General features: G+C 37.1%; 4 protein-coding genes across 6 annotated transcripts; 2 read left to right on the top strand and 2 right to left on the bottom strand.

Annotated features, from left to right (window-relative positions):
- On the bottom strand, positions 2453-4068 carry LOC109946436 (NADH dehydrogenase [ubiquinone] 1 beta subcomplex subunit 3-B-like). The gene is made up of 2 exons (XM_020554183.1): positions 3715-4068; positions 2453-2731 (listed from the first exon to the last, which is right to left on the bottom strand). The coding sequence occupies exon 1, from the start codon at positions 3981-3983 to the stop codon at positions 3729-3731; it is 255 nt and encodes an 84-aa protein (XP_020409772.1). The 5' UTR covers positions 3984-4068; the 3' UTR covers positions 2453-2731; positions 3715-3728.
- Positions 4196-9000, top strand: LOC18791835 (2-C-methyl-D-erythritol 4-phosphate cytidylyltransferase, chloroplastic). 2 transcript variants are annotated; one of them, XM_007225738.2, is made up of 12 exons: positions 4196-4491; positions 4619-4707; positions 4837-4914; positions 5084-5139; positions 5681-5760; positions 5880-5962; positions 6336-6413; positions 6972-7040; positions 7753-7821; positions 7902-7948; positions 8368-8458; positions 8648-9000. In XM_007225738.2, the coding sequence occupies exons 1-12, from the start codon at positions 4380-4382 to the stop codon at positions 8717-8719; spliced, it is 924 nt and encodes a 307-aa protein (XP_007225800.2). In that variant the 5' UTR covers positions 4196-4379; the 3' UTR covers positions 8720-9000. The 2 variants fall into 2 exon arrangements, with proteins under 2 accessions (XP_007225800.2, XP_020409771.1); XM_020554182.1 differs by having other exon boundaries at positions 4619-4701.
- Positions 9624-17788, bottom strand: LOC18790295 (protein STICHEL). Of its 2 annotated transcripts, XM_020554245.1 has the most exons (7): positions 14944-17788; positions 14537-14753; positions 13073-13630; positions 11677-12382; positions 10400-10497; positions 10170-10251; positions 9960-10074 (listed from the first exon to the last, which is right to left on the bottom strand). In XM_020554245.1, the coding sequence occupies exons 1-7, from the start codon at positions 17104-17106 to the stop codon at positions 10071-10073; spliced, it is 3828 nt and encodes a 1275-aa protein (XP_020409834.1). In that variant the 5' UTR covers positions 17107-17788; the 3' UTR covers positions 9960-10070. The 2 variants fall into 2 exon arrangements, with proteins under 2 accessions (XP_020409833.1, XP_020409834.1); XM_020554244.1 differs by lacking the exon at positions 10400-10497 and having other exon boundaries at positions 9624-10074; positions 14944-17782.
- LOC18789859 (pentatricopeptide repeat-containing protein At1g14470) lies at positions 23086-26460 on the top strand. Its single transcript, XM_007225107.2, has 2 exons — positions 23086-25601; positions 25760-26460. Exon 1 carries the CDS (start codon positions 23198-23200, stop codon positions 25505-25507), a length of 2310 nt encoding a protein of 769 aa, XP_007225169.2. The 5' UTR covers positions 23086-23197; the 3' UTR covers positions 25508-25601; positions 25760-26460.

Here is a 26793-nt window from a genome sequence, read left to right on the forward strand (position 1 = left end):
GTCACTAGGTGATATGATCACCACTCCCGGAACTTTTTCTTTGTTTCTAATCTTTTCTCATTTATGCAGCCAACAACATGCGAGCAGACAGTATCTTTGACAAAGACAAGCATGCTGCATGTGTTTTGGGAGTAGCACACTTGTACAAAAGATGAGATGACCAATAAAAAAATGTCTAACAGCATATATTCCCTTGCCTTTGTTTGATTGGGTTCCTTTAGGCCTTTATTTGATTGGATTTCTTGACGCATAGAGTTTGTTTTGGTCAATTACGTACGCTTCAGTTGTTCGTCCTCACACACATCACAAAGGAAAAGTTGCACAGAACATTGCTTATAAAATGATAACGAATTCCATAAATAATCTTTAGCTCTTATTATTATTATTATTATTATATAAATTATCATGTAAAATATTTCACGTCAAGTCCCTAAGGGAGCCCACTCATGACATGACATGAGCCTTCTGCGCGAGTGCTTGTTTCCTATTTCTACAGTAGCCTTTGTGAATAAAGAAACCATCCGTAGTGGGTTGACGCATACTTATTTATGCACATACACAAATCAACTTTTCCGATCATCGCAGACATATATGGATGCAATCATAGGAATGATCACGTGTGTAAATTTTATATGATCAATTATTTGCTTAGTTTTGGTCCAACTTCTGTTATAATAAGTATGGTTTAATGCATACGTGAATTAGGTCAGTTGGTCATGATATTTAGCCCACTTAGTTTGCACACAAATTTGAGTTCTCTTTCTTGTAAATTAGATTGATTTAATGTAATTTAAACTATCGTTTATATATATATAATATTTTTTTTCCTTCTATTCAAACACTGTATTTTCTACTACCGCTTTTTTTTTTTTTCTTCTTTGTTTACAATGAAATTCGGAAGATAATGATATGCGGACATCCGGATGAGATAATAAAGTTTGTACATGGGGTATGTTTTAATTGGGCAGCATAAAAATGGGGTCTGTGGTTGCAGGTGTATTGTCTCACCATTGCCATAAAGATGTCTTCCAACTTGTTCCCACTTTTTCTCTGTCATCATCACGTTCAAATCGTTACAATTAACTAGTTCTAGTCACGTTAGCTTTATTCCACACTCATGTTAGACTAAAGTTTAGTTGCCATACATGTAGTTTTTTATACACTCGTGACTTGTAGCTTGTAAGTTTTGATTGGAAGTTTTAAAATCCCAGAGACAGCAGGCTAGTTCATTACATTATTTGATACAACATATATGCAACTAAAGTTTGTTTTTCTGACCTGTAAAGACTATATTTGATTCTAGCTACTACAAGTCATCATGTGCTCTAATAACACCTGGGATGGCCCATCATCCCTCTTTCATGTGGCTCCCCTGGCTATTTTGAAATATGGTTTTATTACACACACTAGGAATGGTCAAATAAAGTAGAAAATTCCTAACCTTTTCAATGTGTAACACATAACAAACCAAAACTTATGTGAGTTCCATATTAAAATCCATGATCCAAACATGAAAAATTACGAATTAGATTGATTAGGGAGTAGTTAATACACAAGCATAGGAAAATGATTTTGCCAAAAGTAGAGCATGCCCTAGCTCTAGTAGCTGACTTATCTAACCATAACAGAAAATGAAGAAAGATCCACCGAATTTCACCCCTCAAAAATTTCTGTTCATAACAGGCCCTGTTGAGAAGCCACTATTTTCAGAAACGCGTACGATTCCTTAGAACAAAGCCTACATGAGCCCTATCACTGTTATAAACCAAACCAACCAACACAATCAAACTTAACCACAAATCAGCAATCCAATTTTATGCAGAAACCTTCTCACTGGGGAGAGAACTGCAGTAGTTTTTGTTATGGCAAACCAAACTATTTCTCTGTTTCCAAACTGAAAGAGACCCTTCCAAATTGTAGATATGAAAATTGGACAAACTCTTAGGAATATGGGCAATAAGATCATCATGAGAAAAAGGGGAAAGTACTACGGACATGTCTGTTATTTACTTGCAGCCAAATTTTTGTGCAAAAATGCAACCACGAAAAGGTGATTAAATCTGTTGTAGGCTTCTTATTTTATGCCCGTAACGATCCTTACCTTATGCCATGAAAAGATATAATAGACATGAGAGACAACCCGTGTAGTAAAAATGGAAAAGAGCAGTGGCACAGATTTGAACAGCGTTTTTGTGAGAAACAAAGCCTACTTGTTTTAATTGCTAATTAAACTTCAACATGACTACTTCATAAAAAGACTTGGGCTTCATATCTACCATCCAAGAAGGCCAGAATGCTCTCAACCTTCAAACTTCAGTCGTCATGAGCATTTAAGCTCCCAAAAGAATTTCTCTCCTTTTGCCACTTGCAGGCTCCTTTGCATGCAGAACCACGACAATAACCACAAACATAACTAAACTCAATCAACCACACACATAACCAAACACAATCATAACCCAAAATGAAAGTAGCTTAGAAGTAGAAGATGCAGGCAGTTCAAAGGCAAATAAAAATAACGAAACACGCGCTTTCAACTGATGCAATCTTCAAATGTAGCCATTCAAGGAGTAGCAACAACATCTTAAAACTCTGCAGAATAAAATTCACAGCCTTCAAGTTCTTTAAGGCCCTTGTTAACTTAAAACATTTTATTGAAATATCAACCAGATAAGGAGCAGAAAAATACAAGAAACTCCAAACTCTGTTCCTCTTGCTGAGCTGGAGCACCCATCTGCAATATCAGCTATTTATCAAATAAAGAAGACGCAAGACACATACATGTTTTTTGAATGCATTAGAGAAACCAAGTAAGATCTCTTTCTCTATTTTAGCTTGTGAGCACTAGCTTTATCAGGTCCCATTTAAAATACCTAGACACCATTATATAAAGAGGCTAGTCTTCTCTTAACTTATCATAGGCAAATTTCGCTGATAGAATATGTAATTGTCCATATATGTGGTTATGTTGCATGCTATTTATAATAATGAGTTACAAGCATTCGACTCTTGTAAACCACAAATCACAAGATCGCAACCACAAAACATATACAAGCCAACTCGGTGAAATCTTAATCAAATTGTGACTAAAAGGAAGCTAAACAAACCAAAAGTAGATGATACCAACTTTACACCAGCGCAAAAAATGTCAAGAAAAAAAAAACCTACCAATGAGTACCATCTTTCCTGACAAGTACTTGTTACCTATTTCCTTGTTCATCTGAAACTCCCATACACAAACATGAAGATACATCTATATATATATATAGGGTATTTATCTCAAATGGTCCTTGAAATTTTTAAAAGCCCTCATTTTAGTCCGCAAATGAACCAAAAGATTAAGCATAGATTGATTGATTTGAAAGTTTGAGGACTGAAATGAGGCTTTCAACAAGTTCAAGGATCATTCATGATAAAATCATATATTTTCTATATATATTATTATCATTAAGGCCATAATTAGGAAAGCACACATGAAAGATTGGCATCAGTGACTTGAACGATGGTCTAATCTATGGCAAGAACGAAAACCTAATTGGACCGCAAATACCCCAAATTCATAATCTAAGAACCAATTTGATTCAAATTTTGTTTAGAAAATAGAAATTATTGCTTGATTATTCATTTTCGGCTGGAATTCCCTTAGCAATAAACGAAAACCGTAATCGAAAATGATAAAAAATATTGAGAGAAATAAATGGTTGGATCTTTGCTGACCTGCGAAATGAAGCTCAGTGAGTAGCAGAGGTGGTAGAGGCGGAATGAGAGTGAGAATGAGCGTGAGATGAGGAAGCAGCAGAAGGAGAAATGAGGCGGTTGTAGACTTGCTCGCCGACGAGGTAGACGCCGAAGGCCACCAGAGCGATGCCGAGGCCGGGAGTGGCGTGGCGGAGCTGATTCGTCAGCATCGGATGCTTCCTCCACTCGTCCCTCCTCCTGAAGAACTCCCCTGTCGTCCCCAGCGCCTTCTTGCTACTACTCCCCATCCTGTTTGTCTCTTCTTCTTCTTGCTTATTCTCAAAAGTTTTAACTTTGTAAACTCTGATGATGAGTGAATCTCCTCTCTCTCTCTCTGTGAAAACATATATATTCGGGGGTGGGCTTAGTTTGGGGTCTAAGTCCAATCCACAGAACAAATGGGTCTAGTTTCAGGCCCATCAATGATCACCAACCCACCAACCATAATAGGAAATGAACAACTGGATTAGTGGTGTTTTGTCGAATATTATAGGAGGGAGGGAGGCACTCTTTCTCTTTCTTCTCAATCTCAACTCTCAAGCCAAGTGAGCAGAGGCTACTGGGGGAGAAGCTTGGTCCTCCTTTCAGCCTTTCACTTTCACTATTGAAATTTTGGAATTTGGCTCTCAACTCTCAAGTTTGGGATGGGGCTTTGTGTTGTTGGACTGGACCTCCTCACTCCCTCTTCTTCACCACTCTTTTCGAGTCATAATCTCAGGATTCCACCACTTTCACACTCTAACCTTAGACTTGCAGGCAAATCCAACCTCTTTTGCTTCTTCTTTATTTACTTTTTTTTCATCTCACTGAATTATAAAAACATCTTTTGCTTCCCTTGTATCTATTGTCTCACACTACACTATGACTTTGGTGCTGCTGGCAGGCCACCCATTCAATTTCAGGCTCAAGGCTAAGGCTAGAATTGCAAGCTCAACCTTCACTACTTGCTCTGCAAAAGTCGTCAATGTAGATGTAACAAAATTAGATTATATAAAAAATTGACCTTTCTTTGTATTCAATCATCTTCTTTTACAATTCAATTCTGTGCACTCTGTGTGTGTTTTTTTTCTTAAGGGAAAGAATTTGACTTTGATTATGCAGAAACCAGAGTCTAAAATAGTGAAAGAGAACAGCGTATCCGTGATTCTTTTGGCAGGAGGAAAGGGTAAAAGGATGGGTGTAAGTCCTCTCCTCTTGCTTCTTGCATTCCTCATTTTTGTCAACAATTTCTCATTTTTGGAGTGCCTGCATATGAATGAATATGAATGCTCCATCATCTTCATCCACAGCTTTTGTTTATTCCAATCCTACCAGATGACAGTGCTTTTTGTTATGTTTGTGCAAGTAGGCCAGCATGCCAAAGCAATATCTTCCGCTTTTGAGCCAGCCAATTGCATTGTATAGGTAAACTCCTAACACTCTCAGTCGATTTAATTTCCTGTAGAGGACTTATTGAGTCAACTACGTTACCCAACTACGGGTGAACACTCATCTTTTTGTAATGCACTCTCACCATATCCCTGGAGATGATGAATACTGTTTTGAATTGGATGAATGCTAACCTGGTTGATTATAATAACAAGTAACTGCATTGTTTTTATACCTTCAGAAGGATTATAGACTGAATGAATGTTGGTGTTTTAGTCTATTTCGTTGCAAAAGCCAGTCATTTGTATATAGCAAAGCTTCATAGCAGACAATACCAATTTGAATTGGTACATTATTCGACATGAGTCACGAGACAAAATTAAGTGGCTGAAAAGCTGACCGGTTTGTGTCTGTATAGTTCTAGTTGCAATCATCCTATATGGGACTCACTTGTGTAGGTTTTGGCTCATATCTTGGGGAAAGATAGCTTGTCTTTCTACTCATATTTACTTTTCTTTTTTATTTTCTGGGTTCAAGTCTTATGCTCTTCTTAATGTTGTTTGCTGGTTCCTTACAGCTTCTACACTTTCTCTCAAATGACTGAAGTGAAGGAAATCATTGTAGTTTGTGATCCCTCCTACAAGGATATTTTTGAAGGTTTCAGTCCTTGCTGTCTTGCCCTCTTTGTAACTTGCATTGCCTCTTGGACATGTTTTATTTATTGGATGTAGTGCTGCTGGAGACATTTGGACTAATTTGGTTGGTTATGTTCTCAGAGACCAAGCATAAGATCCAGAAAGAACTTAAATTCACATTACCCGGAAAGGAAAGACAAGATTCTGTTTACAGCGGACTCCAGGTGCATAGAGATTATTTCTTTTCCATTGTCAAAGTCTCTTTTATTTCATTTTTTTCTTGGAAAAGGCCTCTCATTTGTTGCCTGATATTGAATCTACCTGATAAAAAATTATTATGAAGTCTCTGCTCTTCTTTATCTCAGTCTGTTGCATTACCTTAGTTGATATATGAAACTGAGAAGACTGTCTAATGTTGTTTCTGGGAATATGCTTCCATTTTATGTATACGCCATGCACATAGTGGCCAACCAGTTGGCATATGGAAGTCAATAAAGCTTCTTAATTTATTTTTCCTTTCTCCTGAATTGAGTTGTTAACAATTATTTGAGAGCATAAACTCATCTGCTTATCATTGAATACAACTTCTGTGGACAGGCAATTGATTTGAGCTCTGAGCTTGTTTGCATCCATGATTCTGCTAGACCTCTTGTATCATCTGGAGACGTAGAGAAGGTTTGAGATGAAAATTTATTTACCTGCGAGCATCTAGTATAGAGCACCTCTCATGATCAGTATGTACTACGTTTTTTATGAGTATTTTTATGGATTATGGTTTAGGAGGGTATAGAGCAATGATGCTTATCTAAATACATCATTGTATGAAGTAAATACATCTTAATACTTATTCCTTTCCTTACACGTTCTGAGCCATCCATAAGCCATTTAATATTGATTATTATCTGAGGGATCAAAACTGCACATTCACCTTGGAAGTTAGCTAGTCTAGGTAAGTTACAGTGGTACAAAATCCAGGAATGGATTTCACCTAGAATAAATCTTTTTGGATTACCAAATATTTAACATCTGCCCTTGAGTCAGGTGATGCACACTTAATCACCAAGTGCAGGGGGTAGGTGGTTCTAGGTTCTAGGCTTAGGAATTTATATGTACAGTAAAGCATTTAACTTATGCATGCTTGTTTCCATATTATCTGTTTTTATCCTTAAAATATTTGTGATTTTCCAATAACTATTCAAGAAAACGTTTGGACTTAGAATTGTATGCTTTTAGGTTCTTAAAGATGGTTGGTTGAATGGAGCAGCTGTACTTGGTGTTCCAGTAAAAGCTACAATCAAAGAGGTATGTATCATTTCTAATGACTTGCATTCATGTTTATACTCCTTGTTTTCCTTTCAGTGTAACTCATATGTTGGAGTATCTTGTAGCTGCTAGTTTTCATGTTTCCCTGTAGTTTAGTTGTAGTTGATATAGGGTTTGTTTATGCTGATGGAATTTGGTCGATATTCCAAACTTTGGACATTGAGATTATTTTTCTCAAAAGAAAAACATTTGTAAAACTTTATGTTTCACTCAATAATGCAGTTTTCTGTTCCTATTTTTGTCAACATGTTACAAGGCTCCAGTCTTCAGTGGATGACCATTACTTGACTTTGAAATGGTTTTTTCATTATCTCAATTGAAACTAATGGTCCTCTTGTTGCTGGGGACCATTACTTCAAGACCATAGCAGTAACCCAGTGATAAATTTGGTAAAATGCGCTTAAATTTATGGAATTGCAACCTAACTGGGGCTGCAGAACTTTTTTATTTATTGTTGCTTTCCAGTCTAAACCCACATTGCTAGACAACTAGAAATTCGCTCTGTCAATCCCCAGGGTCCAAATAACTCGATTTTCCTCCATGATTGTCTGCATGCTTTCTTTTTCTTTTCCATTTTTTCTCTCACTTAAACACGTGTCATAGGTTATGCAACCTGTCTGTATATCATCATGATTCACTGTAAATTCTTTTACTCGATTGATCTCATGATTTTCAAAACATCTCTATGCAGGCAAACAGCGAGTCTTTTGTAGTCAAAACTCTGGACAGGAGAACACTTTGGGAAATGCAGACACCCCAGGTTTAATGTTTAAAGAATTTATATCTCTCAGTTGATCATTTGAGGATGTTCTAATTCTTACTGCCTATCAAATCCTACAGGTCATCAAACCTCAGTTGCTCAGAAAGGGTTTTGAGCTTGTAAATAGGTACTAACTGATTCATGTGCATAATTTGGTTGTATACCAATTGTTAAAAAATGCCTAATACTGGAAAATGAACAAATAAATATCAGTTAATGAATTCATGTTGATAAATGTTGAGGGACTGAATATATCATAGCCTTTTCCAAATCATATTTTGTATAATCAGCTAATGTTCCCTTAAGAAGCTGATACTTGGAGTGCCCAAAGCAGAAGCTGATACTACTAAATCAATTTTATTTATAAAATATCATATCACAAATTGACTACATGGTCACTCACAATAGTATGAAATGCTGACCAAAGAAAGTTAGAATGTGTTTGTGTGTTATGTGAGTGTTGATGTTCAATTGAAACTAATGTTGTCTATCTTTCACATTAAAAATCATTGGTATACATATTCTGAACAATTGTACGTACCACAGAGAAGGCCTTGAAGTGACTGATGACGTCTCTATTGTCGAGCACCTTCCACATCCTGTGTACATCACTGAAGGATCTTACACCAACATCAAGGTAGTGAAACATCTTATTCAAGCTTGATTCTTGAGAAGTGGAATATTTAACTTTACTATAATACCAATGTTAAGCCCTCTAATCTCTGGACGTAAAAGCTTCTCAGTGTATTCCGGAGGTCATTCTCTGCAATACACGACAGAAATATCGTTCATTGAATATAAACAACGTGGTGCTGGTGTTTTGCAGGTCACAACCCCGGATGATTTATTACTTGCAGAAAGAATATTAAGTATGAGCTCTGGAAAGTCTTCTGAATAATCTACATCTTCTGATTCTGTCCCAGTGCTTGTAGTTTTACTGTTCTTCCATTTTTGTCGAAACTCATGCTGAAAAAGTACTTCACCCAAATAGGAAAAAGAAAGAAACCTCAATAAGTCTTCTGTAGCAAGCAAGAAAAAGGCTAAATTCTAAATTGAATTTGCCTCTTTTTGTTGATAGGAATAGGAACTATATCTTATTTGTATCATTGTACTATTGATTGTGCCCGAATTATCAAAAGATATTCCCTGTATTTGTATCATTGTCTGTTGATTCTTTGATAACTGCAGTCTGCTGCCACAATATCAAGCAAATGAGCTTCTCTCTGTAAATATGTTTCACCTCAAGATGCGCGTGTAATTAGAAGCTCAACATAATTCGGCAGGTTTTTAGTAACATTATTAATTACTACCTCGGAATCACCCTTAATTTGGATCTGTTTATAACCATTTCGACCCGAACTAAACCTTATTTGAAAGCACTCCCTAAGATTCCTAGCACCTGCAACAATTGGGTTTGCATATTCATCTTGAAAAGTGAAACCGTCCTATTATCTTTTTTTTTTTTTTGTAGCTAAAAAAAAACTAATAGTCAGCCAATCACTAGTGGGTTTCTAATAGTTTCCTATAAATTAATTAACCTGAAAACTGAACTGCATTTTATTTTTATAATATTTCATATTGAAAATCAGCCGAATGAAAAATGACAACAGAACATTGACTCGCATAATCTTAGGTTCAAACTCTCATCCCATAGCACCTTGGCAAATTTTTTTTAAAAAAAAAAAATTCATTGAGTCCCAAATGAATTATACCGTCAGTGTCACTTGTATCCACTTTATGATCAGATCTGATCTGGTAGAAAAAAATTTTGTTCAATGATCTGGTAGATTTAATTCCAAACATTTGCCACAATACCATTCAAAATACTTGACCAATTAAGCAAGTTGTCCTACGAGAGGGAGTTTCAAGTCGGTACAGCCAACTGAGCCCATCAAGGCTAGAAAATCAATTAAGAAAGGGTCCAACATGAAACCAATTAATTCAAGGTTTTACCACTTTTACTTTTATTGATCACATGAAAATTGGATGGAGATGGAGAAATGCAGCTCAACAGCAAACCTTTACATCACCTGTTGTACTTCTCACTCACATCCTCGATGAATGGCTCAACTGGAGACATAAATACAGTAAAATATGTAACCAAATGAACAGCATAGCCAACACCCCAAACTACAAATCTCCCTTTTATCTTGTATGTCTGCTCTCTGTTTTCCTTGACTTCTTCCCACACTCCCCAAACAATGACAACCGTCTACCTTTGCGTGGCTGAACAGCGACTGCGGTCCCTTTTACCTGTTTACATAGAGAAATGTGTTGAGGGTTCCTTTCAGGTCAACATGTTTTCCAGAATGAAGAAAAAACTTTTAAAAGTAGTAATAACAGCCTACCTTTCCTCTTTTACGAGGTTTGGTGTTATAACAATGAAAAAATCCACTGCAACCTCCTTTACCTGATCCTGATTCATCACCCCTGAAGAAAAACCAAGAATGAGCATGTTGTATACCATTAATATAAATGCAGATACATGGCTACTTATCATTTAACAATAATATTACAACAAGAAATGAATATCACACGTTGAATATAATTTACTAGAAAAAAAACAAAAAACCACTACCTGAGATCATGCATCTCAAGAACAGATTAAAAACACAAGAAAAACAAATAGCCGGGCAGCAGAAGTGCAATCCATTGAAACAGAAGTTCCCCTGTTGGCTGAATTGGGCATCAAAGTGAGATTGTGTTTTCTAATCCAATTTGGCGCTTAAAGAAGAGTTTCAGCATTTAATCAACTAAATGTGTTCAATACATCAATACATCAATACATTTTAAATTTAGCAATGAACTTTGATAATGCAGAAAACAAAAAGGCGAGCATCAACTATGAAAAAAAAAAGATGGAAAATTTGCATACATATCGAGTGATCTATGATTTACTGAATGCTGAATTCTGTAACATAATTTTTAAGATTTCTACGACCATCAAATCCTAATAAGGAACTGAATGTTGCGTATAGACTAACACCAGTAAATCACTACTAACTCGACACTAACACCTTCCCTACTAGAATGACCCGTCAAACCAGCCACTACCACTAAACTGGCATTGCCACTCTAAAGTGTCACCACCAGACCTTCATTACTGTCTGACCAAAAAGAAAAGACCTTCATTACTGGTACCGCCATTGGCATCACTGTTACTAGTTACTACCACTATCACCAACACTATAACTTGGTAACATTGTTTATCAACCTTCAGTATTTTACTAGCATTTCAACATTCAACGCTAACCAATTTAGAACTCCAAATTTAAGTATTAACAATTTAGTATATTCAGTGCTGGATGATTTAGTGCTTAAAATTTCAATGCTAACAGTTTAGCATTTAGTGCTTAACTTTCACTTTTATCAAAGATGCCCCAAGACATGAAATTATTTGGTGAACATGGCATGATGAGAATAAGCACCACGATTTTTGAAATTTCAGCAATAAGTCCTATATGTTCCTCTTGCGGCTTAAGAACACAACAGCATCTAGACTCCTAAAATATGCACTTTTTAATATACTAAAATCAATTTCAAGTACTGCTTTGGATCAGCACCCAAATGGTCTCTTCTCGCAAGGAATTCTGTCTAGTGTACATTCCATATATTGTTCATATAACATTATAAAAGTTCTATTATTAACATTTTTCTATGATCTTCTTCAGAATATGGATGTTTATATCACAGAATGCTTATAAATGCTTAAGCACGCTAGTAGCTTTCACCAAATTCAAGCAAACTGTTAAGTTCACCATAATACACTAACAACGAGTTTCTTCAGTCAAGCAGCGGTAGAAGGGCTTTTGAAGGATAATCAAAATACTCCTGTAATAAGAGATAAATACTCACAGATTATCTTTGTTGGAATTTCCCACAAAGTTACTATCATGTAGTAAACTTGGGGACATAGGATAATGATCAACCTTTCTTCCCGTCTGGTCCTTCTGGGCATCCCTTCCACTATTAACCTTCAAAATTTTAACTTCATGGTTTAATCCATCTTCCCATTGCTGAGAGGACAACCTCATTGAATTCAACGACTCCATCTGATCTTCATAATAAATGCCATCCTGTGGCAGGACCTGATTCTTCTCAGGTTTCAAACGACTTAATGAACCAGGGGTGCCTTTCTCTGCAACCTGTAGCCACGCAGTCTCTAACCTTTGGTCACGAATAATGGACTCTATTCTTTGCATTGGAATCTCCTGTCTCCTTTCTCTTGTAGCACTTGTTTCGGCATTGCCTTCTGCAATCACGTCGGATGAATCAGAGGTAGACTTGCGGGTCCCATCAAGAAACAAAGAGCAATTTGAATAACCGTCTGTGGCATTTGATCCAACTCTTTTCCTTTCCCTATCAATTGCTGCCACGGTTCCTGGTAAGTGAGCTGGACTTGGACCATTTAGAAAAGCCTCTCCACCAGGCAAGTGAACAATTCTAACCTCTACATTGCGTCTGAGAACCACTTCCATGGAATTTGTGATACTGCTAACAAACCTTTCTGCTCTGGATTTGATACTTCCATCTTCAAATGCAACATAAGCAACCAGAACACCTTGAAAAAGAATCAGTTTAAACATGAGAAGAAAGGGAAAATGACATATATATATATATACACACAAAGAGAGACATATATTAATAGAGAGAGCACATGCAAGGCTTTCTGTTGTAAACCACACTTCGGAGCCTAACTATCAAACCTAGCCAAGTAAATAATACTTATTGTAATGCTTAGACTATTTTGATTTTTTTCTCTTTTCTCCTCCCAATCCCTGGTTATAACAAAGCTTGTTTTTTTTTTTACTGCCCAAACCATTTCCCTTGCATTTCTCATATCAGTGAAAAACTAAACGATAGAATGGGGTATTTTAGGGCTTTAGACAAAGCTGGAATTTTCTCCATCAACCAATCTTATATGTGCATGAATGATCAGTATACACTCCATAAGTTTATCAAATGGGGCAGGTCTCTTCAATTGATATAACTAACCCATAAACTAGGAATTGAAATCAGGCCTTCTTTAATGACGTTGGAAATTTATGGCTTAAACATCATTATCCACAAGCAATTTACACCAAGTGCAAGCATGAGATCCTATGTTTGTTCACTGTGAACTTTAATGAACAAACTGAATGGCACAAAACCACTGCAACAACTTCTAGCTATAAAAAGATCCATAACGTTTATTCAATTATGTGTTTTTAAGCAAAGATAAATGAAGTGTATAACAAGCTCAAGAGCTTACCTTCAGCTTCAGATATAGACACTAGCTTTCCGTGCGAATGTAGTAGCTGCCTCAGTGTCTTTGAATGACATCTCTCAATACACTGTGCCCAGACATCCTCCAACCTTTCAGAGTTTACACATCTAAGAATCACATTACCAGCCATATCCTCATCATGCAAGGGAGTTGAGGCCCCACTTTCCACGATTTGTCCATGTGAAGGCTTGGTATTGAAACCGAAACCATTTTTTCTTGACAATGAATCTCTCTGATGGTTGGAATTGCCATTTAGTGTTTTTTGTAAAGAAGCATGGGAAGTTGATTTATGAAGCATATATTGACCTTCTAACTGTTTGTAGGAGGCAGCTTCTCTTGAAGCACTGGATGAATCATCCTCAGTCGTCTTACAACTGTGCCTCCTGCTGCACGAGTGAGTAAGGTCAGGAGAAGGCATTGAACCAAGCTGTAATAGGGTCGCTGTAAACCATGTTGAGCGCTCACTTGAAACCCTAAGCTGTTTCTCAGCCTCCGAAAGAATCTTCAAAGCATGTTTTAATCTCTCCAATTCTGCTTCAGTCACTAAAGTAGGACACCCAACCATAGTTAGAATAAATACATTTAAAATTAAAAAATCTTCACTGTACACATATCAGCTAAATCATCACAAAAGTCAGTAAAACATTTTGAGCAACAAACATTTCGTTCAAAATACAAACCAGTCAGTGGAGATTCTTTATGTGTCTCCAGGCTTTATAATGCAATTATTATCTATAGAATCTACAAGTACTTGTATCAGGAGAACATGAAGTATGCCAACAGAAGAAACACCATCCGAGCATGCTACAACAACACTAGACATCCAATAGAAATTTCCCTCTCCCTCCAGAAAGCTTACAATCTTGAACAAACAGGAATGATAAAATTAACATTCTTCTATAGGAAACCATACAAGTAAAACTATTTGTACCACATTGTTGACAAGATCTCTCAAAGTGGTGGGATCCACATGTGCATGTGGATCTCACCTCTATGAGAGCACCATCCCTTCAATAGACTAGGTTCTCCATACTACACTCTTGAACCTTTTTTTTTTTTGGGTCAGGTATACTTAATTCCTACATTTGGTTCTTCGTGATGGCTTAAAATTGGTTCAGGGTGAGGGGATGACCACCCATTCCATCCTAAAAAAACAGATAGATCATGGAACCAACATGTGCATTGCAGCACAATGCTTCTCCATACGTGATGACACCATATCTTCAATTAGGATATCCCAACATCTTAAATTCTCTTTATCACATTTGTTTGAGTCCATTGTTCTTAATAACATTCATTAGTTCAAATTATCCCTCGAGTAGTTATCAATTAATAACCTCATTTTTATGTTATTTACGTGACTATGGTACTTTCTCCACATCACACTACCATTGGTGCTATAGAAAAAACAACTTTATTGGCACCAAAAGTTAAGGGGATGACACTCACAATTCCGGTCACCAAAGAATGAATCATGCTTGACATCATTGATATTGTAGGTTCCAGCAATGATGTCCATAATAAGGCTGGCCAACTGAGACATCAAAACCATGGGATCAACCCCGGAGTCCATCAACTCTCTGGCCCTTTTCACTGTTTCTGCAGTGTCTGATGACATTGCTAATTCCAAAAGCTCCAGTAACTTTTCATCAGAAACAACCCCCACCTACAGAAGATAAAGCACTAGATTAATGAACTAGTAACACAATAAATTCAGCTATTTGGAATTGCTAACAGACACCTATTGATCTTTGATTTCATTTTTCTTCTTTTAATAAGCGCCACAAATCATAATACTATGGTAAACTTGAATTGAATTAGACCATGTCAAGAAGTCATTTGCAGAGAAAACTCACAAGTTCATTCACGAGAGATGTTGAAATTCTTTTGCCCAGCAAACTCAACTGATCCAACATAGTTTCAGCATCTCGAAGTGAACCATCTGCATTCAAAGCAATCAATTCTAGTGCATCCGTTTCAACATCCAGGTTCTCTTCAGCAGATATTTTCCTCAATCTAGCAACAATGTCACTATCTTTAATTTTGTTAAAGAGGTATTTCTGACACCGAGATTGTATGGTGCGGGGAACATTGTCCAAATCAGTTGTTATAAATATGAAAACAACTCTTTGTGGCGGTTCTTCCAGATATTTGAGAAATGCCAGCCATGTCTTAGAAGGTAACAAGTGGCATTCATCAATCACAAAGACCTTGTACCGTGAGGATGCTGAAGGAGGTGCCATTGATAGAGTTTTCAATAGGTACCTAACTTTGTCAATTCCTTTCTTATTGGTGCCGTCAACTTCCAATAGATCCTTGTTCTTACCAGACACAAAATCAGAGCACTCCCTGCAGTAGCCGCATGGCTTAGTTTCATCAGGAGCTAGGCAATTCAAGGAAGCAGTAAAAATCCTGGCTGCTGATGTTTTCCCAGTTCCACGGGGGCCCTGGAAAAGATAAACAGGGGCAATCCGACCCCTTTCAATAGCATTTATCAGTGATTGAACAACAATATTTTGCCCAACCAACTCACCGAAGAACATTGGCTTGTACTTCTGGCTAAAACTCCTAATGTTTTCTGGTGAGCCTTCCTCTTCTCCTCCTCCATTTAAAGTTACAATCTCCAACCCTTCTTGACTTCGGCAGCTTGATGACCACCTCCGTCCATCTAATCGACTCAGAGCCTCCAAATCAAGTTCCCCGAAGTTTGTAGAAAGCTCGTCATCACTCCTTCCAGTTCCTAAGGATGATCCTCCCCTACCCTCACCACTATTGGTAAGCAATGGGAGGACACCCTGAGCACTTCTAGATGCAATTCTCTGCTTATGTGAACCTGATGATGATTGACGTCGTCTAGGATAAATATTTTGACTTCCACAAAATATGATACTTCCTTTCCTCCTGAAAGTATCAGAAAGCGAAGGGGAGCAGCAGCTTCCATACATGCTTTTGTGTTTCGGTGTCCTTTTGGACCAATAACAAGGAATCCCACATCCCTGGCGACCGGGAAATTCCAAATGGTCATCAACCTCATCATCCCCATCATTCATGGAAGTTGTGGTGCCATCCCAAGACCCAACAGTGCTTGGATTACGAACATGATACCTGTTATAAGAACTAGTTGACAATGCAGGGGTGCTATAAGAATATGAAGAGTCCTCTCTTCGAATGCTATTATCTCTCCTAAACTTAGACCAATTCTTCTTCTTAAGTTTGGAAAGCAATGGTGAAGCCCCAGAAATTCGCCTCAGATCCTCTGAATTGCAGTAGTCTTCAGTGTCATCAGATTGGTCGACCAAGTCATCCCGGGTCCGGCTTGATCTTACAGCCATTGAAGGATGACCCTCCACGGATTTTCTGGAACTGACTAAGTTTCTACCAAGAATTAATTCTTTCTGCTGATATTTGGATAAAACATCAGAGTGGGTATCGGTTTTCTGACTTGTTTTCTTAGTATTTTTCACGGGTGGCAAAAGATGCGCATATCTTCGCCTGAGCATCATGGATGAGGAGCGGCTGTAAGTTTGAGTGTCACTCCTTGAATCTCCATCTGCCCCGGTACGCGCATCGCTCAAGCTATCATCAACACTCAACGCTGCAACTGAAGAAGAAGCATCAATGCCATCATCATCATCATCATCATCATCATCATCATAATCACCATCCCCGTAATCATCATCGTCATTGTCGTTGTTTCTGGAGGATTTGGAGCTCTTCCAGTTGTGCAAGAAGACCCTTTTGACGCTGCCATTGTTTCTATTTCCAGTGGGAGTAGTCGAGTTTCCATTGTTGTTCCAAGTGGAAGAAGTCATAGCAGAGGCGGCTGCTGCTGCTGCTGCTGCTGCAGCTACTCCCACAGATCTAGAGGAGGAGGCCAGAGGAGACCGCCAAGAAGACGTGGTACCGGGATCGCGAAGAACGCGGGCGGCTTTTCGAATCTGAGTGAGCTCCTTCTTCAAGTGCAGTTGGCTTGGATCAGAGACACCCATTGCTGCTGCTGCTGATGATGACATTTTCATATATACAACATATATATAGATGGATCATGTATGAAAAAGAATGGCAACTCAAATTCAAATTCAAGTAAGGGGCTTCAATTTGAAGTTGAAAAACTCAAAGCATTTCGATTTTCATTCAGAAGCAAGAAGAAACCCACAAACCCAATCTTTACTTTAATACAAAGCTTCATCATTTGATGACTGATCAAACAGAAAGGAGAGATTTTGTTTTGGATGCTATATATGTATATACATATCCAAAATGCCTGAATCAGAATGAAGGAATATAAGAGGCACGAGACCTTGAGCCTTTAAGGGATGGATTGTCCAGATCTGACAGATTTCATTCAACACTTGCACCAATTGATTGACACCTCAATCCTCAATGTCAATCATAATATAAGGATTTAATAATTAGCTCTTCTGCTCTTCAGCTACCCCTGCTGCTCTCTCCCTCCCTCTCTTCTTTTGACTCTCTCTCCTCTCCCAACACAGAGAGTTACTCTGTTTTTGTGGTTTTTGTGTTTTTGTTGCTTTGCTTAGGGTTTAGTTGGCGCCCCAAATGAAATCTTGAATCTCTAAAACCAAAAAAAAATTGAAAAATCTGTGTCACAAGTGACACTGTGAACCGTGAGAGAGAGAAAGAGAGAGAGAGAGAGAAAGAGAGGCTCTTTTAAATTTACTCCTTGTCTCGAGCATGATATTTATGTATTATAAAAATGGATGAAACTAAAAAGAAAATAAAAACAGTGAGAAAGGAAAGCTCCCTCCAAACACGGGATTCTCTTTCTGTATGACACAAACATTTACGTAGAGCTTTTGTCGCCTCGGATTTATCTTTCTTCCCAAATTTTGTTCTGTCCGTTTTTTCTTACATTGTTTTCCAATTTGTCACTCCAATTCCCCGAAAGATTTCTTTCTTCCGTCCTTTTTGGTAAGTGAATAAAATCTTTCTTTCTCTAACCTACAAAGATCTTTCACAGATTTACCTACCATTTTACAAAACTTTTGGCACAAATCCTGCATTTTCTATTATATTATGACTTTTGAAATTGACATTCGTGATATGTTCTAGTATATGCTTACCTGCTATTGCTGATGAGTTTAAGTATTTTGGAAAAAAACGAATGCATCAAAAAAAGCATATCGATATGAGCAATGTCAAGTAATGCTTACGATCAACAACCCCATATGTTCATGCATGCATCTCTATGGTTGTCAAGCAACACATAGCGTTCAGGCTCCTTTAAACCCCATATGTTTTTCTCTTCTTAAATTAAGACACAGAAAGTACAAGATAAATAAAGATGCTAGGAGGAAGGGAGTGGGGAAGGATATTATCAAGGAAACATGCTTAAATTATACAAATTTCTCCATACAGTTTTTTAGGTTAGGTATTTATTTCAGAAACTAATAGGTAGATAGACAAAATATTTAAAAACCAAAAGCGGAGAATATAAAAGAACACTAATGACATTTATTGAAAGGATATATCGATGACATTGAAGACGATGCAACATAAAATGACAGAACAAGTTTTCTAACATAGACTAAAAGATAAGCTCACATACATACAATGCAAGAAACACATGTACTCCTCAATAAAGGAGTATCAAATTTCCACGTAAATATGAATATTGTGGCACTCAAAATCTCAATATTGTACGGTTATGGAGTATGGTGTATATGCATAGGGTGGGTGACAATTGGCGTCGGTAAGGGGTAGGGGAAGTATGGTATAATTATGTTAACTTTTTTTCTGTTTAAAAAATAATAATTTATTTTTAGTTATAATTAATTGACGCAAATGCCTATAAATTTAACGGAAATTTTAATGGAGTTAGATCTATGTGGTGGCTTGCAACACTTTTACATAGTTTAGGTAGTTAAAACTAAAAATTGAAAGTTCAGGCCAAGTGGTAATGGCTTACATGCCTAAAAGTTCAAATAATATTTACGCAAAAATGATACTTTAAAACGCTACTCAAACCATAAAAAATAATAATAATAAATAAATATATATATATATATATATATAAACCCCTTAATTTTGTAAATGGATTTATCTGAAGAATTGTTAAATGTCAAAAATTGAATCCACAATTAGAGTTCGATCTCTCAATTTATTCTTAAAAATAAAAAAACACAATCGACTATTTATGCAAAAAAAAAAAAACTATATTATTAGTATAAACTCAACACACTAGTCCATACGAGTTCGGATCTCGAGTCTATGTATTTAGAAACAATGCATTTTACTCGAAGTGTTATAAATCTTCTTAATAGCAAAAGCTAATATGCAACAAAATCTAGCTCTCTATAGATATACTCAAATATATAGAATTGGATTTTCCTAACAAAAAGGTCTATTTGATCCTATTATAGAAATAAAAATGCATGTTATGAGGGCAGTCCGCAATCACCTCTTTCAATCACATCTCTCATCATTATAATCTTTTTAATTTTTAATAAGAAAATATAAATATGATTAGGAATTGACTATCTTTGTCAAGTCATGTCATGTAGATCCTAGTCAAAGACAGAGTAGTAAACAAGAAACAAGACATTGTATATTAGATTAATGAGTGTTAGCCAATCCTTATTACAACATGTTGGGCAGATCACATGCAATACTTTGGAAGATTTAATTTAGATTGCATGCAATTTCCTAACACAAGCTAGCGCGCGCACTCCTATTATCCTACACTATTTGCTTCACAAGAGTCCAAAAATAATTTAGATTACGAATATCATGCATCTGTAGAGGATGACAAATGGTTAGCAAGCAAGTACACTACATGGTTTAAAAAAGAACAACAAATTGTAAAGATCTTGGAAGAGATTCTTGTTTTCCTTTTCCGAAAATAATTGGCAGGAAAGTGGAGCGAATCATTTTCACCACCACCATCCTCATAACTAAATAATACAATTTTAATTATGAATTATATCAATGTGAAAATAATAATATCAGGCAGCCCCTCTCAAATGCAGACTTGTTTGATTGGGAGGACTAGGATAGATTGGATTAGACTAGTAAAATTCTTATATTTATGTACATTTAAGGCATAATATGGATATGTTGCTTATACTTGGAGGAATAATGAGGAGTATAGATGTTGATGACTAAAACTTATCCCCCTTAATTCCCTTGAAAATGGTGGAATTATGGGCAAGTTTGGCATTGTTTGTCATTTTTTAAAAAGCTGCTTCTATTGTGCTTTAAAAATAATGAGTTGTAAAGCAAAGCAATTCCATGTTTGAAAAATAATATTTTTAAAGTTTTATCATTACAAAAAGCCAAGGCCAAAACTCTTTGGTACATTTTAATATAGAACTGTTGTAATTGTGGATACGTACTAAAATGGACATGATGTTGTTGGTAAATTTTAATAAAAAACTATTGTAACTATTGATAATGATTAAAATAGATATGATGTTGAAAGTGTTAGGTGCTAACTATGTGATGGTGATGGTGGTAGTGGAGGTGGTGGTGGTAGTATAGGTGGAAGTGGAGTTAGTGGTGGTAGTAGTGGTATAGGTGGTGGTGGAGTTGGTGGTGGTGGAGTGGAGGTGGTAAGTGGTGGCGGTGGTGGTGGTGATAGTGGTAGTGGTAGAGGTGGAGATGGATGTGGTGATGGTGATGGAGGTGAAGGGAAGGTGGTGGTATTGGTGGTGAGGTTGGAAGCGAGGGTGGAGGTGGCTGGGTGGTGGTAGTGGTGAAGGAGGTGGTGGTGGAGGAGGTGAGGTGATGGTGGAGGTGACGGTGGAGGTGGTAGATGGTGTCATTTTTAAATATTAATGATAGTATTATGGAAATTGAAAAAATTGATTCAAAGCTATTCTCTACTTCTTGTTAAAGTAACTTTAAAAAGCAACCTAGATGTTGCTTTTAAAAGCTGCTATGAGGAGGCCATTGCTTTTAAAATAATCAGCATATTTGATTTTTACTAAACATCTTAAATTGCTTAACTTTAAAGTGAAACCGATTTTTAGCCAAAAAATAATCCCAAACGGGGCATGTGAGGGATAAGGTTTACTCATCATTTTCATCAACCTCTTATGAATAGTCATCCTTCATCCTTCATCTTCAAAGTCAAAGTTAGACAACAATATTCATATTATGCATTGATTGTATATGAAAGGCATTTTGTTAGTCCAGTCTAGTCTTCCTTATTATGCATTCATGTGCAATTGTCTAGTCAATGGAGGATCATATAGATTGATTTGAGAGTTTGAAGATTAAAACGAGGACTTCAAAAAATTCAGGGACTACTCGTATTGAAAACCCAAAAAAAAAAAAAAAAGCTAGGGCTTGTTTGATAGGGAGGATTAGACTAGACTAGGAAAATGCCACCATTTCATATGCATTCAAGGCATAATATGGATATTGTTGTCTAACGTGGAGGATTTTGGAGGACTGTTCATAAAAGGTGGATGACTAAAACTTATCCCTCCTAATCCAATCATTTTCAAAGGGATTAAGAGGGATAAGTTTTAGTCATCAACCTCTTATAGATAACTCCCCTTTATCCTCCAAGTTAGACAACAATACCATATTATGCCTTCAATGTACATGAAATGCAAGCATTTGCTAATCTAATCTAGTTCTCTTTTAACAAACGAGGCCGATAGTAAGGGGAACATAGAGGGAGTTAAGAGTATATTAATATATACACAACTAAAAAATGAGGTGAAAAAATTGGGTGGATGAGAGTTAGCACTCAATTAATAATTGATTGTAGGGAAGGAGTCGTCCAAAACAAGCATAAAGGACAATCTTGGTTCGTTTGCATCTATTTGGAGAATAACGTGCAATTATTATTATTATAACACATTATTCTATTAATTAGTCTTAAAGCGTTAATGAGGTCTAGCCTAATAAAAAAAGATATTGATTTGTAGACTAGTGGTTTCAAGTTCGAACTCTCATAGCACCATGGTAGTGTGGACTTTTCCTCCCTCTTATAGTTTAAATTGTCACTTGTATTTCTTTTTATTAAAATTTAAAAAAAAAAAGTCTTAAAGCACAAAATATGTTTACCATCCATTTACTCAAATAGCAGCCTTGCTAAATCAACAGCCTTTCCCCCCCATGTTAGATGCTAAATCAACAACTATGATATTAACAATAGATTAAGATCCTCTAACTATGGAAAACGTAATTGAATGTTAAAATCAAGTGATAGAGGCAAACATGGGCTTGTTTGGTTCACGAAATGAACTTCTTAGAAATGAAACTCCTATATCTAATTTCACAAGATAAGAATAGAAGATGTTCAATGCTTGGGAAATGACGACCCGGAAATGCCAGTCTCTCATGCTAAAATATTTGGGGAATTTTTTTATATATTGTATTCTTCTTATATAGGAGTACATAGGGTTTACATGTAAGAAATAAGGAAAGTACTAAAATCCTGATTGTACAATGAATAACCAACTATACAAACTATGAAGTAAATCTCCTAAATTTACTCATTTAACACTCCTCCTCAAGTTGGCGCATAGATATCATTAATGCCCAACTTGCTAAGTGAGCTATGAAAAACTCGGCTTGACATGGTTTTAGTTAAGATATCTGCCAACTAATCTAGATCTTCATACTTAACAAATGGTAAGTGAATCTTGTCCTCCAACTTCTCTTTGATAAAATATTTATCCGCTTCAACATGTTTAGGTGGATTATGAGCAATGCCGATGATTGCTTTATTATCACAATATAACTACATGGGTTTATTAGGCTCAAAGCCCAACTTCATCAACACATTTCTGATTCACAATAATTCACAACAACCTTGTGACATACCCTATTCAACTTCAGCACTCAATTTGGCAACCACACCTTGTTTCTCGCTAAGCCAAATAATAAGGTTACCTCATACGAAAGTGAAGTATCTAATATAGACCATCTATCGGACAATTATTTTGATGCACCACCAAATGTTGGAACTGGGGATCAGCCTCTTCTTTATAAGTTTTTCTTTGTTTCGTGAAAACAAAAAGAAAGAAGCGATGGTCTCGGAACTTTAATGAACGTTTGGAAAATAAAAACGATAAGCCATTTTATTATTTGGTCATAGAGTCATAGTCTGATAAAGAAAGGAGACGTATTTATATGAATTTTGGGCGTTTGTCGATGTCACAGTTGGATAGCTTAGCATGCAAGATAAGCAATTTGAGTCAGCTAAGGCAGTTTCATGCGCAGCTCATTCAAAATTCCCTCCACCACCATAGCCAATGGGCGTCACTGCTCATCTCCCAATGCACACGCCTCCGTGCGCCGCCACCCTATACCCGTCTCATCTTCGATTCCACACCTCGCCCCGATATCCATGTCTTCATCTCTATGCTCAAATATTACTCCAATTTGGGCAGTGCCCATTTTAATCAAGTTGTTTCTCTGTATCAAAAGCTGCAGTGTTGTGACTTAAGGATCGGTACCTTTGTGTACCCTGTCTTGATCAAATCTGCCGGCAGTAAAGGAATTGAGTTCCATGCCCATGTCCTGAAATTGGGTCTTGCTTCTGATCCCTACATTCGCAATGCCATCATGGGTTTGTATGCAAAATATGGCCCGGTTGAGAACGCCAGAGATGTGTTTGCTGAAATGCATGAGAGAACTCTTGCAGATTGGAATAATATGATCTTTGGGTACTGGAACTGGGGGAATAAAGCTGAAGCGTGCAGACTCTTTGATATGATGCCCGAGAGGAATGTTGTCACTTGGACTGCTATGGTTACTGGGTATGCTAGGATGAAGGATTTGGAGAATGCAAGGAGGTATTTTGATGAAATTCCAGAGAAAAATGTTGTATCCTGGAATGCAATGCTCTCCGCTTATGCTCAGAACAGATTTCCAGAGGAGGCTTTAAAATTGTTTGATGATATGATGAACTCCAGGGATCAACCAAATGAAACTACTTGGGCAATTGTCATTTCAGCATGTTCGTCATGTGGTGATTGCTCCCTTGCTGATTCATTTGTTCAAAAGCTCAACCAGAAGCGGATACATTTAAGTTATTTTGCCAAGACAGCGCTGCTTGATATGTATGCAAAGCGTGGGAGCCTCCAGGCTGCTAGACAAGTTTTTGATGAATTGGGGGTGTCTAGGAACACTGTTACCTGGAATGCCATGATATCAGCTTATACAAGGGTTGGGGATTTGGCTTCAGCTAGAGAGCTCTTTGATAAGATGCTAGAAAGGGATGTTGTCACATGGAACTCGATGATTTCTGGTTATGCTCAAAATGGGCAGTCAGCTCTTGCAATTGATCTCTTTAAAGATATGATTACTGCTGCTGATGATCCCAAACCAGATGAGGTAACTATGGTGAGTGTCATCTCCGCATGTGGACATCTTGGAGCCTTAGACATAGGAAATTGGGTTATCAGTATTGTCAGGAAAAATCATATTAAGCTAAGCATATCAGGATACAATTCTTTGATATTCTTGTACTCCAAGTGTGGAAGCATGGATGATGCCAAGAGGACATTCCAAGAAATGACGACAAGAGATGTGGTTTCCTACAACACATTGATTGCAGGGTTTGCAGCTCATGGTCATGGAATGGAAGCTGTCAAACTACTGTCGAAGATGAAAGGAGAATTTGTTGAACCGGACCGTGTAACATATATTGTTATTCTTACGGCATGTAGCCATGCAGGGATGTTAGAAGAAGGTTGGAAGGTTTTTGAGTCAATCAAAGCTCCTGATGCCGATCATTATGCCTGTGTGATTGATTTGTTAGGTCGAGTGGGTAAACTAGATGAAGCAAAAAAAATTATCGATGACATGCCGAAGGAGCCATATGCTGGGGTTTATGGGTCTCTTTTAAATGCTAGCCGAATTCACAAAAGAATCGATCTTGGGGAGTTTGCTGCAAGCACGCTCTTTGAGCTTGAACCACATAATTCAGGAAACTACATTTTACTTTCAAACATATATGCCTCAGCAGGCAGGTGGGATGATGTGGTGAGAGTTAGAGAATTAATGAGAAAAGTAGGGGTGAAAAAGGCAACTGGGTGGAGTTGGGTTGAATACAAAGGTAAGTTGCACAAGTTCATTGTGGGAGACAAATCACATGAGCGGTCAGACGATGTTTATAGGGTATTGGCGGAATTAGGGAGGAAAATGCGAAATTCTGGGTACATGGCTGATAAGACCTGTGTGCTAAGAGATGTTGAGGAGGAGGAGAAAGAAGAGATGGTGGGTACTCACAGTGAAAAGTTAGCAGTTTGCTTCGCTCTTCTGGTTACTGATGCAGAGGCAGTGATTAGGGTAGTGAAGAATCTGAGGGTGTGCTGGGATTGCCATACAGCTATGAAGATGATATCTAACTTGGAGGGAAGGAAAATTATTTTGAGGGATAATAATAGGTTTCACTGCTTCAGTGATGGGATATGTTCTTGCGGAGACTATTGGTAACCTGTACCAATAAACTTGCCATTTTCATGCTAATGAGGACACACCTAATGGCTTAATGATGCTCTTGCAACATCAAGTAACAACAGCTTACAAGGTGTTATTTAGATGGATCCATTTATTTGTTCATTTAGTCTTTTTTTTTTTTTTTTTTTTTTTCTCTCTTTCTTTCTTCTTCTTCTTCTAAGAGGAATTGCAAATGAAAGATGACATCAAGGTGCAAATTAATGACTGAATTCTTAACTCTTGTTGAAGGTTAAGTGAATATATGTTGAAGAAGGAAGGTATCCGTGAGGTTGTAGCTCACATATGACTAGAGGACGAGCTTATGTTTGGCTCAGGTAGCAATGCTGCATCAACCTCGTCTTCACTTCCAGGGAATCAAGATGTCAGGTTGAGAAGAAGCTTGATCGGGGACTTGTTTAAACACCAGGTAGTAGAAATACTATGTTGAATTCCTCCACTTTCATATTAGAACCCCAGGCCGAAGTAAGAATTTACTATAGAATATTAGCTGATTTTAATGATTTGAATTTATTTTTTTTCCTGTCACACCGTATATATTCAGACTTTTGAATTTTCAGTCTACTTTTGGTGCCGCCTTCTATCTTTCGGTTAGCCCTAGAGGCAAGAGCACAATAAGAACCTCACAAAATTTCTAGTCTGACAATATAAGTATTTGTCTGATAAGATAACATTAGCGGTGAAAATAGTATTCCTTGCCTGTTAATATAATAGTGTGATGATTAGAAATATGGTTTAAACATGACTTTAATTACACAAAGCACATGAAAGTGCACCAAGAGACAACTTCAAGCCAGAAAGTATCAATAAAAAAATTGTACAAATCTGGAGAAATTCATGAAAATCTAAGACCTCGTTTCCCATCAAGATCAAAGACTCCAACCATATATAGGATCTGGCTTCTCCTAGTGGATTGAACATGTTCTGCAAAAGCTCGTTTTAAGGTCCTCATTTCATTGGCATCACCCTCTCGCTCTATCGACTTGTCAAATCGGTGACACTTGAGAGATTGACTTATTCCAAAGTATACCTGCACTGGATTTTACAGAATTTTTTGTTGTTGTGGATTTCTCATTTGGATAATTACCAATTTAACACCAGAATATATGATATTGTCCCGTTTTGTTCCTTAAAATGGGGCGACAACGTGGAAAATTTGGAAATTCTTGTATAAAGACATAAGATTCATATAAGTAACCACTTGTGACTTGTGACTTGCCGTTTTTGCAGTAAGCCATGACTCTTCAACAAAGAGTCTTTGTGCA

This window comes from Prunus persica, chromosome G1 (assembly GCF_000346465.2).
Source record: "Prunus persica cultivar Lovell chromosome G1, Prunus_persica_NCBIv2, whole genome shotgun sequence".
Lineage (NCBI taxonomy): Eukaryota > Viridiplantae > Streptophyta > Magnoliopsida > Rosales > Rosaceae > Prunus > Prunus persica.

Coding starts and splice junctions, on each gene's coding strand:
- LOC18789859 (XM_007225107.2), top strand. CDS start 23,198: ATGAATTTTGGGCGTTTGTCGATGTCACAGTTGGATAGCTTAGCATGC.
- LOC18790295 (XM_020554244.1), bottom strand. CDS start 17,106: ATGAAAATGTCATCATCAGCAGCAGCAGCAATGGGTGTCTCTGATCCA. Junction 13,631..14,536: donor ATTCTTTGGTGACCGGAATT/GTGAGTGTCATC, acceptor GTCCTACTTTAG/TGACTGAAGCAGAATTGGAG. Junction 12,383..13,072: donor GTCTATATCTGAAGCTGAAG/GTAAGCTCTTGA, acceptor TTCTTTTTCAAG/GTGTTCTGGTTGCTTATGTT.
- LOC109946436 (XM_020554183.1), bottom strand. CDS start 3,983: ATGGGGAGTAGTAGCAAGAAGGCGCTGGGGACGACAGGGGAGTTCTTC.
- LOC18791835 (XM_007225738.2), top strand. CDS start 4,380: ATGGGGCTTTGTGTTGTTGGACTGGACCTCCTCACTCCCTCTTCTTCA. Junction 4,492..4,618: donor CTCTAACCTTAGACTTGCAG/GCAAATCCAACC, acceptor TGCTGCTGGCAG/GCCACCCATTCAATTTCAGG. Junction 7,041..7,752: donor TAAAAGCTACAATCAAAGAG/GTATGTATCATT, acceptor ATCTCTATGCAG/GCAAACAGCGAGTCTTTTGT.